General features: G+C 43.7%; 4 protein-coding genes across 6 annotated transcripts; 3 read left to right on the forward strand and 1 right to left on the reverse strand.

Moving 5' to 3' along the window:
• Positions 1-1007: 1007 nt before the first annotated feature.
• Positions 1008-1964, forward strand: LOC121055492 (BTB/POZ and MATH domain-containing protein 1-like). Its single transcript, XM_040527996.1, has one exon. It carries the CDS (start codon positions 1008-1010, stop codon positions 1725-1727), a length of 720 nt encoding a protein of 239 aa, XP_040383930.1. The 3' UTR covers positions 1728-1964.
• Positions 1965-3568: 1604 nt separating this feature from the next.
• LOC102716163 lies at positions 3569-4578 on the forward strand. The gene is made up of 4 exons (XM_040527997.1): positions 3569-3611; positions 3729-3837; positions 3918-4143; positions 4223-4578. Exons 1-4 carry the CDS (start codon positions 3569-3571, stop codon positions 4406-4408), a joined length of 564 nt encoding a protein of 187 aa, XP_040383931.1. The 3' UTR covers positions 4409-4578.
• Positions 4579-5112: 534 nt separating this feature from the next.
• On the forward strand, positions 5113-8821 carry LOC102716447. 3 transcript variants are annotated; one of them, XM_006662306.3, is made up of 7 exons: positions 5113-5221; positions 5312-5356; positions 5477-5594; positions 6623-6682; positions 7740-7848; positions 7929-8154; positions 8236-8821. In XM_006662306.3, exons 1-7 carry the CDS (start codon positions 5162-5164, stop codon positions 8416-8418), a joined length of 801 nt encoding a protein of 266 aa, XP_006662369.1. In that variant the 5' UTR covers positions 5113-5161; the 3' UTR covers positions 8419-8821. The 3 variants fall into 3 exon arrangements, with proteins under 3 accessions (XP_006662369.1, XP_040384112.1, XP_040384113.1); XM_040528178.1 differs by having other exon boundaries at positions 8025-8154; XM_040528179.1 differs by having other exon boundaries at positions 8037-8154.
• A 1397-nt stretch (positions 8822-10218) lies between these two features.
• Positions 10219-11763, reverse strand: LOC102716724 (BTB/POZ and MATH domain-containing protein 1-like). Its single transcript, XM_015841796.2, has one exon. It carries the CDS (start codon positions 11761-11763, stop codon positions 10489-10491), a length of 1275 nt encoding a protein of 424 aa, XP_015697282.2. The 3' UTR covers positions 10219-10488.
• Positions 11764-14334: the final 2571 nt, after the last annotated feature.

The following is a 14334-nucleotide window of genomic DNA, read 5'->3' on the forward strand; positions in this document are numbered from 1 at the left end:
GGAAGTGATTACCTGCGCCAACAGTCCCGGTGACAATGGTGGGGCAGAAATTAGGCGACAAGATCAGGTACTACGGCCCCGTTCGGCAGCCCCACATTAGTTAACTTATCTTTCTCGTTTTTCGCGCCCACGCTTCCTAACCTGTTAAACGGTATAATTTTTGCAAAAAAATTCTATAAAAAAGTTGTTTTTAAAAATCATATTAATCTATTTTATATTTTTTAATAATTAATAATTAATTAATCATGTACTAATCTATCACTATATTTTCCGTGTCAGCGCATATGTTAACTTATACCCAGCAACGAACATGGCCTATGTCCTGACCGATCCATCGCACGCCAACGGCGACAATCGTGTTCCGCGGCACGGTCATCGGGAAGTCGCCGTCCGGCCGCGCGTCGTGGCGTTCTCGATCGAGCCAGGGTCCCAACTACCGCGCGTCAGAAATCCTCAAGCCAGACGTCATCGCTCCCAGCGTCCACATCCTCGCGGCCTGGACCCCGCACTCCTCAGCGGCCCGTAGCGCAGCATCAGGGGAGTGGCGGAGGTATGTGCTGACGGCGACATTTGAGAAGAAAAGAGAAGACGAGGGAGGCTGACATATGGGCTCCATATATATTTTTAAAATTATTTTTGCTGGGTAGGATGACACATCAGCGAAACCAAGAATACATACTGCCATGGGGCTAAAATTGCATGGTTTTGTATAGTTGAGGGGTGAAGATTTCTGGTATTGAGGTCTAGGGATGTTTCGTAGACTCAATGTAAAGTTGAGGGACAAAATGTGAACTTATTCCTTTCCTTTTTTTGCAAGAGGCCCATGAAAGGCCCATCATCATCAGATGCCAAGACAAGCCCAGTCCTGCATCTTCCTCTATCTTCCCAACGCCGCCGCCCCTACCGCCGCCGCTTCATCATCCCGCCCCGTCGTCTCCGCCCTCCCCTCACCTGCTCTCCCCCCAGTCCCCACCCACCTCGCGCTGAACCCTACGGGAGCATCGGCCATGTCCACCGCCGCCGCCGCCTGCCGCGGCGGTCTGTCGGGGTCGGTCTCCTCCATAGTAGCCGACACGGCGGCCGGGTACCACCTCCTCAGGATCGACGGTTACTCCCTCACCAAGGGCATCCCCACCGGCACGGCTCTCACTTCCAGCCAGTTCACCGCCGCCGGCCACCTCTGGCGAATCAGCTACTACCCCAATGGGGACTCTGCCGAATCCGCTCATCACATGTCGCTCCACCTCTTGCTGGACGAAAAGACCAACACCACCAAGCGTGTCAAGGTGCAGGCCCAGTTCCGGTTTCGTTTTGCCGGCAGGGTGACGAAGCAATCTTCGCTGGTATTAGGCCAAGACATGGAGCCACATGTGTTCAAATCCTTGCTTACTTTCATTTACACTGACTCGTTGCCTGAGCTGGAGGACGAAGAAGCAGATGACGACGATGGCGGAGAAGGTGACAATGGAGATGGAGATGACGACGGCGGCGAAGAAGGTGACAGTGGCGGTGCGATGTGGCCTCCATTGCTCGCAGCGGCAGATCGGTACGCCGTCCCAAGGCTGAAGGCGATATGCGAGAAGAAGCTCTGCAAGGGCATCGGTGCGAGCACGGTGACCACCACTCTGGAGCTAGCCGAAAGGCACCATTGCCCGGAGCTGAAGGAGGCGTGCCTGGAGTCCATGAAAGCTCCGGCGAATTTGAAGAAGGTGCTGGCTGGTGACTAGGGATGGCAACGGGGACGTACCCGACGGGTATCGGCGGAACGTTCTCATCCCCATGAGTTTAAATATGTCCCGTTCTCATCCCCGTCCCCGCTCGCGGGGATAGGTTTTTCCCCGTCCCCGTCCCCGATCGGGGTTTTCATACCCGTCGGGTACTCATACCCAAGTACACACTCATGTAAAATAATTATTGTATGATAATAAATATAACAAACTGTGCATTTTAAATGAAAAAACAAACAGAAAATAGGAAAACAGCGACACAGGAAGAACATGTCTCTAGCAAGGAGTTAAATGATTTGACAACTACAAGGTTCAATGGCTGTCAAGCCTAACATATTATAAATCCTTCCCGGGTCAAAAAAAAACAGATTACAGATCTACTGACCAACTTTGATCCCATCAAGGTTCAAGGCATCAACAATTTAACATCAAAATACAGGCGTAGTAACCCATGTCTCAGCTGATCACAAGTCAGTCATAGCAATAGCTAGTAGTTTGGGCATATCTGCATATGCCATCAAGTTCCAAGCAACACCAAGAGAAGTGTTATCACACATTACAAACCAAACTATTACATAAATAGTTAGTGTTTGGATTGTGTGAGCACACTACAAAATGTACTTGCAATTGCACGCCAGCTTGATTGTTGATCCTTCCAAAGGGAACCATCCAGTGAAGGTTGGAGTGATGGATTAGAGTTTTAGCTCCTGCAGAAGCATAATGATAAGTAGTTGAGTAGTCAAACATGAAACAATGAATTATATGTAATGCATAAATGAAACTATTACAGTTTAGAACTGTTACCTGAAGCCCTTCTTGGACTTCATTGAGACATGACCAGAAGCTAACAGGTTTTCCTTCATCGGTAAGTACTCCTACATAATAGATAATTTGTTTTCATTGTTTGACTATAAAATATTGAATTATACAAGAAAGAAACTATAAATTGCTCGACAGGCCTTTGTATTTGTTTCTTATCCAATCCTATGAACACATTAGAGCCTCTAGCATCTGAGAAGTGAGCCTGCTGCGGTGCTCACTAAGTACTCTTCCACTAGTGCTGAATACAGATTCTGAAGCAACACATTGCGAAAAATAATGTTGATAACATGTTAATGATATTTTTTAAATAAAATTCCGTTGCAACGCACGGGCAGAATGCTAGTTTATTTAAAAGAAAGGAAACAATTAAGCTTTAACAGAATAAAGTAAAGTTGAAAAACCATCCTTGTCAGGTAACCTCGCTTTAGGTACAAAACACATGATTTCTTACCTATATTTTGTGGTGCAGCAACTATGTTATGTGGCGATCCACGTGTTGGTCGGGTACCAAGATTTGGCGTGCTTGCTGGTAAATCTCAAGGCTTTTTGGATCTTGTAGTGACTCTTGTATATCAATGATGGCATGCAGAGTCACATATAAGTTTTTTATTACTCTATTACTGCACAAACAGCAAAACATAGCCAGGCCAGTACTAGTTTTTGGACAATACAGCAGGAAATGAGGGGGACGATAGGTGGCTTGCTCATTTATATTTACACATCACAATTCAGCAGAAATCCTATTAGGCTATCACTGCTGGGGATTCTCTAACAATATATGACTACCTATCATTAACATTATATGTACATATTATTTGAGTTTCTCGGTGTGTTTTTGATTTTCCAAGACCAAGCGGAATTTGAAGGTTCCTGACTGGCTACTCTTAGGAAGAGCTATACCCATTTTGGTGTGCATTATGACTTTTGCCACCAGATATGCATTTAAACTTGCATATATTGTAAAATCAACTTGGCACAGTTCTTGAAGTATATAGTTCTCTAGCTACACTCAGCAGTGGATGGAACTTGCTAGCAGTTTTCATCATGGTCTGGGACATGAAAGTGCTTTGGGGGAATGAACCTGCAAAGATGTTTCATGGATTGACTTTTATTTATTCTTATTATTTTCAAGTTTATCTTCTGCATTGATAATGCCAATTGACTGGCGTCTTGTTTCAGGCAGTGGATGGTTGTGTGGAAAGTTGATGTATTATGCAGCCTTGCAAGCAAGTGCTAAAGTCATTATGAAAGGTGGAGAAGAACGCATGAAGATGGAGCTAGCTAACATGTATGTTCTGTGAAATAAATCAATTAATATGATTTTCTGGTGCATCAGGTGCTCCAGCTAACTACTTGTTTCATTAACAGAATACTTAATAAGCATAGTGATGAAAGAACACTGGTTGAAGCTGTAAAAGAGCATTTCTTTGCTGAGCATCTATTTAGTGACCAGTATCAAGATAGGCCTCTTTTCAGGTGGCGTCTACGCCATACCTATGTCGACCATTCTTTTATGGAAAGGGTCAAGGAGATTGAAGTTAAGATCTCAAATGAGGGATCTGGATCAATTTCTGGACAAAGAACCACAAACATTGTGAGTTGTGTCTAGAACCCAAATTTTTGGAATAGTTCCCTGCAAGATGATTAAACTGTTGTCATGTCTATGTTTGCAGGGATCATTTGGAGACCTCATGGAGGACCCACTGGCTTGTATTCTTGGTTCTCCAGACGGCAATACAGAAAGCAGCAAGTTAGCTGAGCACAGAGGTACAATCGTGACGAGGAGGGAGGTCCAAGCCCACAGAAGAAGAAGTTACCGGCATCATCGTCGACATGCTGACAAAGCTTCTGCACTATGATGTGTGATATCTATATCAGAGATTGAGGGTTGTTAATGCTAGTATTATCCTTCGAACTTTCAGTCACAGACAACCAATAGGAGTGGATTTCTGGGATGATTATTCTCGTCCACGACCAGAATTAACCCATAGGTAGGGGTGGGCAAAAATAAACCGGCCACCGAACTACACCGAACCTTAGTAATGGTTTTTTTGTTATAAGTTGGATGTTCGGTTTTTATTTTGATCTACACCGAAAATCGATTTAGATATCGGTTTATATTTGCTGCAAACCGAAAACACCAAATAAACCGAAGTCCTTCTGTAGGAGTTGGTTAGCCGCCTCATCCCAAGCGATTAGCATATGCACATGTAGAATTTTCTTTTTCTAAGTAGGCATGGGGATATTAACCATCATCTTGGGTTGTGCGTGACATAGTCAATAGGGGCAAAATATTATATAAATTTTATAGATGATTTTTCTCACCACATATAGATTTACTTTACGAAACATCTTAGACTCGTAGTGAGGTTTTATCCATATATAAGACATGCGGGTCTATGAATGGGCCGCAATGCACTCGACATCGTCGACCCATTCCGACATCCCATTGGGCCGCAATGCTTTTTGGCCCATCTCTGGACGGCCCATTTTCCCGCATGGCCCGTGATGCCCTTCATCCTCGTGTGCGCTCTCCGCCGCTTCTCCCCCATTCCGCACGCTCTCCAAGGGGAGGTGGAGGTGGAGGTGGAGGAGGGAGGGGGGAGGGGGTGATGCCGCTGCCGGGTCTGCAGGTGCTGAGGGAGGCCGCCGGCGGCCTCATGCGAGGCAAGGTCTGGCCGCGTCTCCTCCTTCTGGTTCGGTGGAGGCACCGGGACTGATGGGATCGATGGGGATTTCTCCCCTTCCCGTGCTATTTGCAGGAGACCCCGGTGATTCTGGAGCTGGAGGAGTCGCTGCGGGCCAAGGTTCGCGGGAGCAGCAGCAGCAGCAGCACCCGCACCCCCCACGCTGGTGGCGGCGGCGGGCGGCGGCTCTTTCTTGATTTGACAACTCTGGATTTCGCGTTTCTGATTCTGCTGCTGCAGGGCGACATGACCCGCGACGAGGAGCTCAAGATATCGGTCTCTAAGGCGATCGTGACCGTGTCCAAGGCCTTCACCACCGCGACGAGCTCTATCGTGGTGTACTATAGTCTCGGCGTTGGTGAGCTTCTCTCTCGCGCGCTTCTCTATCTGTGCATATGTGATGCCATTGTTTTTGGTTTTTTTGTGGTGGTTGTGAATGAGCAGCTGTTTGATAGATAAGTGAGAAAATAGATATGCCAGGTGGTGTTAGTAGGAGACACCAATTGACACATTGGAGATGGTAGAATTTCGCTAGACCGAGAGTCTATTTTAGCTTTTGCTAGATGATACTCCCTCCCTACTAAAATTGATTAGCGCCTACCGAAAAACAGTCCCAATAATGGTCGCCGCATTACACATCGCTGCTCAGTTCCCACACAGGAGTTACTCCTCCAGTGCGCCATGCGTATCGTGAGTAATGCATCGCCGACTAATTATGAACTAAAAGAAAGGAAAGTAAACTATGTAGCCGAGCTGCATGTAGCGCAGACGTTAATATGGAGATTATCACGGGGAGTTAATCTCTCCTTGGTCTTAGTGTTAATATGGAATGTGATGATCAAACCTGGACATATGGGGTATTTGGGATTTATATGGGTATCTCCAGTAACTACAGTTTAGGAAAAAAAATCCAAATTTCGAATTTAAAATTTAAAATAGTTAATATTGAGTAAAGAGCCCAGCCCATCTATAGGTACAATTTGGAAACATCTAAATTCCCAGTTAAAAATAAGTAATATTAAGAGGAACAATCAATGTATAATTACAATTTAGAAGGTATCTAAAATTTATTAAAAAATAAATATTATGCAGAAAGGAGTCTATGTGTAAGTATAATTTAGAATACAAGTATAAATACAAACTAGGAATTAAAAAATGAAGAAAAGTAAACTGAGGTTCCAAGTAGAAATACAATTTAGAAAAATATGAAATTCAATTTAAAAATTATAAAAATAATTTAATGTCAAGATAAGAGCACATATATACGGAGTACATAATATTCATATCAGTATGTGCGGGCCTTCCATATAAAGTAAAGTACCACTGTTGAGTAACCTTGCTTTAGGTACAAAAGGCATAGTCTCTTACCTATATTTTGTTATGCAGGACCTAAATTATTTGGCAACCCACCTCTTCCCCGAGTACCAAGAATCTGCATGGCTGCTGGTAAATCTCTAGGCTTATTGGATCTTGTAGTGATTCTTGTACATCAATGATGGCATGCGGAGTTGCAGTCAAGTTTTATATGTACTTATATGATTACTCTGTTCCTGGACCAAGAGCATACCATAACCAGGCCAGTACCTTTTTTTGGGCAATTCGGGGGGAATGAGGGAGAAAGACAGGTAGATTACTCATTGAGATTCACATTTCATAATTGAACTGAAAACCTATTAGGCTAGACTGCTGGGTATTCTCTAGCAATATGTGGAAATCATTAATATGTATTCCCTCTGTTTCATATTATAAAATTTTCTAGGTTTGTTTAGATTCATCTATGTATCAATGTATATGTTTTGTATATGTGTCTAGATTCATTAGCGCACATATGAATCTAGGCAAGACTAGGATGTTTTATAATATGGAACGGAGGGAATATGTAAAAGTTTGGGGGGATTCAAATTTGAAGGTTCCTCACTGACTACTCTTAGGAAGAGCTATACCCATTTGGGTGTGCATTATTACTTTTGCCACCAGATATGCATTTACACTTGCATATATTGTAAAATCAACTTGGCACAGTTCTTGAAGTATATATGGGCTATTTGGTTGATTAACACAACTTGCCTAAGTTTGTCACACCTCAAGTTAGCCAAATTTGACCAAGTTAGGTGTGTGTTTGGTTTATGCCACACTTGTGATAAGATTTCATTTTCAATATACATGGCTCACATGTCAATGACACAAGAAAGTGTGACACACTTGTCACATGCTAACTAAAGTGTGGCTCTATTTTTGTTAGTCAAACCTTAGGCAAGTTAGCTAAAATATTATGGTAACCTTAGACAAATTGAGTATATCATCCAAACAGCCCCATAGTTCTCTAGCTACACTCAGCATTGGATGAAACTTGCTAGCAGTTTTCATCATGGTCTGGGACATGAAAGTGCTTTGGGGGAATAAACCTACAAAGATGTTTTATGGATTGACTTTTATTTATTCTTATTATTTTCAATTTTATCTTCTCCATTGATAATGCCAATTGACTGGAGTCATGTTTCAGGCAGTGCATGGTTATGTGGAAAGTTGATGTATTATACAGCCTTGCAAGCAAGTTCTGAATACATTTTGAAAGGTGGAGAAGAACGCATGAAGATGGAGCTAGCTAACATGTATGTTCTGTGAAATAAATCAATTAATATGATTTTCTGGTGCATCAGGTGCTCCAGCTAACTACTTGTTTCATTAACAGAATACTTAATAAGCATAGTGATGAAAGAACACTGGTTGAAGCTGTAAAAGAGCATTTCTTTGCTGAGCATCTATTTAGTGACCAGTATCAAGATAGGCCTCTTTTCAGGTGGCGTCTCCGCCATACCTATGTCGACCATTCTTTTATGGAAAGGGTCAAGGAGATTGAAGTTAACAGCTCAGATGAGGGATCTGGATCAATTTCTGGACAAAGAACCACAAACATTGTGAGTTGTGTTTGTCATGTCTATGTTTTTGGAATAATTCCCTGCAAGATGATTAAACTTTGGTCATATCTATGTTTGCAGGGATCATTTGGAGACCTCATGGAGGACCCACTGGCTTGTATACTTGGATCTCCAGACGGCAACACAGAAAGCAGCAAGTTCGCTGAGGACAGAGGTACAATCGTGACGAGAAGGGAGGTCCAAGCCCACAGAAGAAGTTACCGGCATCATCGTCGACATGCTCACAAAGCTTCTGTAGTATGACTTGTGATATCTATATCAGAGATTGAGGGTTGTTAATGCTAGGATTATCATTCGAACTTTCAGTGAGACAACCAATAGGAGTGGATTCCTGGGATGATTATTCTCGTCCACGACCAGAATGAACCCCATACGGATGTTTGATGTTTCTGCAATGTCTAGAGTTTCTGTTTGGCGCATTGCAGCCTTGAACTTCAACTGAAACATATGTTTTTGGCTTACAATTTGATCGTTACAAATTGCCTGAAACCTATTGTGCCCAGCTGCAGTGCTGCGCCTGTGCACCTGCGGATTGCAGCCTTGTACTCCAACTGAAACATTTGATCCTTTTTCTTTTCCTGGTTGAAAATGCTTCATGCTGAATGGATCAACTTAAAACTTGTTGTGTCTCTGATTACTGTGAGTGCAGGGTGTTTATTAAAAGAGTAAATTTACAAGACCGCATGTGTTATGATCTAAGTTGCATCCCCCCTTGTTTCTGGGTACAAAAGATAGTAGAGTTGTTAGTAGTAATTTTTTTGAATTAAATTTTCTTGGCTGCTTGTAGAATATAATATTATTCCCACGCATGGGCTTCGAATCAGAGGACCAACCACTGGATGGGTGAGCCAGCGCCGGTCCATGTACACCAGCATACTTCTTGCTTCTAAGTCAAATTTTAAATTTTAAATTTAGAGTTAATTTTAGGTTTTTTTCCACCCAAGTTTTAGACTTTGATGAAAATAAAACGGAGTAGTAAACGCTTTGGGAGATGGACTGCATTAACCGGAGGGAGTATAATAGGCAACATATAACACGATTAATAAAGTGAAGATTATATATAAGTATCCAAAGGTTGCTGAACCCTCCTCTCTGGAGAGAGGGAAGATTCAACGTGATCTCAGATTGATCTCCCTAAAAATAATCCCTCCATTTTAAAATAAGTTGGTCTAACTAGAAGATGAACACACTCTTGGGACAAAGGGAGTAGGAGTAGTTAGCATGAAAACAACAAAGATTATTATTATTATTTTTGTAAAGCCAGAACTAACTAGTATTTGTTGTTTAGTGAAAGAGGGTGTTCTGGCAAGTCACCGCACTTCAGAAAGTTGGCTAAAATTGAAAGCATCGCAAACTATCCTCTCCATCATATACACTGCTACAGAGCACCTGGAGAATGAATGATATATATACGGTCTTCAGAACCACAGAAGACACAGATGCAGCGAATCTGCTAGACTCTTTTTTATGAAATTCCCTTAACAAAACCTAGTTTTAGGCTCACTTTGATTCAAAAGAAATTCATAGAAATTTTAGAGAATTTCATTTCTATAGAAATTTTTCCTACAAAGCCCTTTGAATCAAAGAAAAAACCCTATGAAATCCCATGGAATGCATCTTCACATCCAAGTTTTGGAGAAAATTTAACAAGAGTTGGAACCTCATGGAAAAAATTCTTTTGAGTCTTTATCTCTACTTAAATTTCTATGTTTTTCCTGTGGTCTAATCAAACGGCCGTTCCTATGTTTTTCTGCATTTTTAATTTTCCTATTAGAATCCTATGTTTTCCTATTTCTCCGTTTTTCTTATTCATGTGATTCAAACTTCGGTTTCTTTAGTGATTACATCAAAATATCATAGAGATAACATAAACTAACATCAAGACAGACATAAAAACTACTTTTGCCTTAGGATTGATAGAAAGGACAAATGCTATTACTCTTCATGTGTGATTCAAATCAAGAATGCCAAATCGAAGGTTAACGCTAGGTAACAACTAACAAGTGACAATCCACTGAGATATAAATCCACTCATATATAAATATGAATATAATTAAAAAAATGCAAACATGAAATGGACATACTTTCTAGCTTCTGCTTACGATAATGTAGTCATAATTTCATATAGATCTCATACTGATATACACAGGGAATTCAGCTGCTTGCCTGCGTGACAAAGGTTCAGTTCAGGTTCAGAAGAATTACCTGATGGCAAAGGTTCAGATTCAGCAACCAGAAGCCACACTATTGTTAGAACTTAGAACCAGACCGGGTTGTTAGAACTTAGAACACACGAGCACTAAGACGCTAAGGCTAAGCATCACCCCGTGAAAATGCTACCACAGCAAGCAGTTCTTTCATAAGAGAGGGGCAGCTCCTGCTCAGATGCTCGAAGCCGTCGGCGGCGACGACTGCGCTCAGATTCACCGGCGAGCTGAGGAAATGGAGGCACGCCTTCTTCGGCCCGTCGCAGTGGTGCTGATCGGCGAGTGCCAGGATGTTCCCCACCGTGTCGACGCCAATGGATCTGCACAGCCTCTCCTCGCAGATCAGCTTGAGCCTATGCAGGTCGTACCGATCCGCCGCGACGAGCAGATGCTGGCACGTGGCGTCGTCCTCCTCCTCCTCCGGCAACGAGTCGGTGTACACGAAGCGGAGTAACAGCTCGAACACCTGCGCCTCCACGCCCTTGACGCGCACGACGCCGCGGGCGGCGTCGCCCTCCTTCATGGGGCCGTAGAGCTCCGCCGCGAACACCGGCGACCGCGCGGCGAGCACGCAACGGTGCGCGGCGAACGTCTCGGCGCCGACCTGGAACACCACGTCGGCGCCCTTCTCGCTCGCCAGCAGGTCGCCAAGCTGCTGGCCCATGTCGGACGCGGGCACGGACACGAATGCGTTGGCGGGCAGGATCTCGGTCGTCTTCTCGGCGCGGACCTCGCGGACGACAACAATGTCGCACCGGACGGTGAACGAGTCATCCCTGAGATCCTTGGACTTCTCAAAATATTCCCTTCTGATGAACTTCCTATAACCCCAAGACCAAGAACCCTCACCGCCAAAAGTCCTTACTTCGGTCAATGCCTGCGATGATTGCTTCCTCACCCTGTCGGCAAAACGAAAATGGAATCGCGCCTTCACACTCTTGGTGGCGTTGGTCTTTTCGTCCAGCAAGAGGAAAAGCGATATGTGATCGGCGGATTTGGCGGACTTCCCGTTGGGGTAGAAATCGATGCGCCAGCGGTGGCCAGCGGCGGTGAACTGGTTGGAAGTGAGAGCCGTGCCGGTGGGGATGTCCTTGGTGAGGGAGTAACCGTCGATCCTGAGGAGGTGGTACCCGGCCGCCGTGTCGGCTACTATGGAGGAGACCGACCCCGACAGAACGCCGCGGCAGGCAGCGGCAGCGGTGGAAATGGCCGATGCTCCCGTAGGGTTCAGCGCGAGGTGGGTGGGGACTGGGGGGAGAGCAGGTGAGGAGAGGGCGGAGACGACGGGGCGGGACGATGAAGCGGCGGCGGCGGCGGCGGCGGCGGCGGCGTCGGCGTTGGGAAGATAGAGGAAGATGCAGGACTGGGCTTGTCTTGGCATCTGATGATGATGGGCCTTTCATGGGCCTCTTGCAAAAAAAAAGAACGAATAAGTTCACATTCTGTCCCTCAACTTTACATCGAGTCTACGAAACATCCCTAGACATCAATACCAGAAATCTTCACCCCTCAACTATACAAAAACCATGCAATTTTAGCCCCATAACAGCATATATTCTTGGTTTTGCTGATGTGGCATCCTACTCAGCAAAAATAAAGTTAAAAATATATATGGAGCCCACATGTCAGCCTCCCTCATCTTCTCCTCTTTTCTTCTCAAATGTCGCCGTCGGCACATACCTCCGCCACTCCCCTGATGCTGCGCTACGGGCCGCTGAGGAGTGCGTAGTCCAGGCCGCGAGGATGTGGACACCGGGAGCGATGGTGTCTAGCTTGAGGATTTCCGACGCGCAGTAGTTGGGACCCTAGCTCGATCGAGAACGCCACGACGCGCGGCCGGACGGCGACTTCCTAACATGTAGATCATGGCTGCGAACAAGGAGCTTCTGCCGTTCGAGCATTCATCGTCGGCGGCGAGCTGCAAGGCGCGGTGCGCACGCAAGTACGCAACTGCAGCTGCTGGGGCTAGATATTTTAGAGAGCTGGTTGTTAGTGAGTTTGTTCCCATAGATGACGGTTATATTCTTGTTTTGGAATAAAAAGTTAGTAGCAGCTAGGAAGTTTCTTAAAGGTTGGAGTACAAACAACAAGAATTCCCAAAATGAAGCAAAGAATGTGTTGGAAGATAGATTTAGAGTTTTTTTTTTGATAACCAAGCTGACACAAGAGATCTTTCCTCAGATGAGTGGAAGGAGAGATATGAAATTAAAAATGAGTTACAGTAGAAGTATGAGATGGAATGGAAGAGTTAATTTGGCAGAAAGGAAGTGGGGTGCAATGGCTCCTTAGGGAAGATAGAAACACTTCTTTGAGTTTTGAGTTCTGTCTTCCATGGAAGAGTTAATTTGGCAAAAAAGAAGTGGGGTGCAAAAGCTCCTTAGAAGAGAATACTATTACCTTAGAAAAGGATGGAGAGATGATTAGTGACTAGAAAGACCTGACTAAACACATAGTTGATTTCTATAAAGAGCTGTCTAGAGAAGATGATCATCCTTAAATCTATCTGAGTCAACAAATTTGGACAGATAAATGCACGATTGGAGAGGGGGACTTAGTGAAGATTTCTAGACCTTGTACTAGGGAAGAATTGAATAAAGTTATTAAAGGTACTAAAAATAACACTACCCCTGGTTTCGTGGTTTCCCAATTCAATTCTACAAAGATTTTTGGAATGAGCTGAGAGAGGGTTCCTTAGAAATGCTAATTCTTTTCCATAATGGGGAGCTATATTTGAAGAAGCTTAACTTTGAAACATTAACCCTTGTACCTAAGATTGTAGATGCAGCTAGTATTATAAGCAATATATGCCAATTGTGTTCTTAATGAGTGTTTTAAAGTTATTAGCAAAGTAATTACTAATAGGCTAACTAAGGTGGCTGATAGAATCATTTTCCCCACTCAAATTGCTTTTATACCTAGAAAATTTATTTTGGGAGGTTGTGTGGTTTTACATGAGGTGATTCATGAGCTCAAAAAATCTGAGGCTTCTGCTTCAACTGAAACATTTGTTGCCTTTTCGTTTCCTGGTTGAAAAATGCATCATGATGTATAGATCAACATAAGACTCTTCAAGCTATTGTCTCTCGTCACCGTGAGAGCAGAGTGTTAATTTATAGAAGTGCACGAGATGATTGATCGCATCTTGAACACCTGAAACTTGTGCGTGCAACATGACGACGCACTCTGCGAAAGCGATAAAATGCCAGCGCTTTTAGACGGCTCTCAACGAGCCCATCTATGGCGCTCTCTACTTTGTAACATGCGGTAGAAATGAATCTAAGCGATTGATCTAAGGGTTCAGATTTATCTCTACTACCACCTTACTTTACGGTACTAGAAACATGGAGGTGCATAATTATCCCCCAAAAATATAGGATTGAGGGGTAAAACGATACATTTCTTCTTTAAAGGATGTATCGTCAAGTATTTTCTAGAAAGCGATATGATACGATATGATAAATGGACGAAAACATCTTTATCTTTTGAAGATTTGATAAAATCCTAAATAGCAGCATTACCCCTAATTGCTAATATATCCTTATAAACCAATGGTCCAAATCTATTCTATTGGTAATATGATGATGCAAGTAGAGAACACCATATCAGTTCTACCAAAGAATATTAGCTAAAATTGTAACCTACGAGTTAGATACCGAGTGTGTTAATAAGATGTAAGCACTGTCTATTTCTCAAACATGGCCGCCAGAAACCAATCAAGCACGCAATATGCACAATATTCTATACTATTAACTTCTTTATAAGGTAAACTCTTCCAAACATTTATGCAGTAAATTAGCAGGATTCATTGGGCCCGCTCGGTATCGATGGAAAAGTGCCTCCAGAGTGTCTACAATGGTCCGATCGGCCGTCACACCGTTCTCAAGGCTCATCAGTGTTGTCTTTCTGATTTGCTCCCCCTCTGAGTCCCCCGAGCCCCTGTTGCCCAATGTCT

The sequence above is a fragment of the Oryza brachyantha genome, chromosome 10 (assembly GCF_000231095.2).
Source record: "Oryza brachyantha chromosome 10, ObraRS2, whole genome shotgun sequence".
NCBI lineage: Eukaryota > Viridiplantae > Streptophyta > Magnoliopsida > Poales > Poaceae > Oryza > Oryza brachyantha.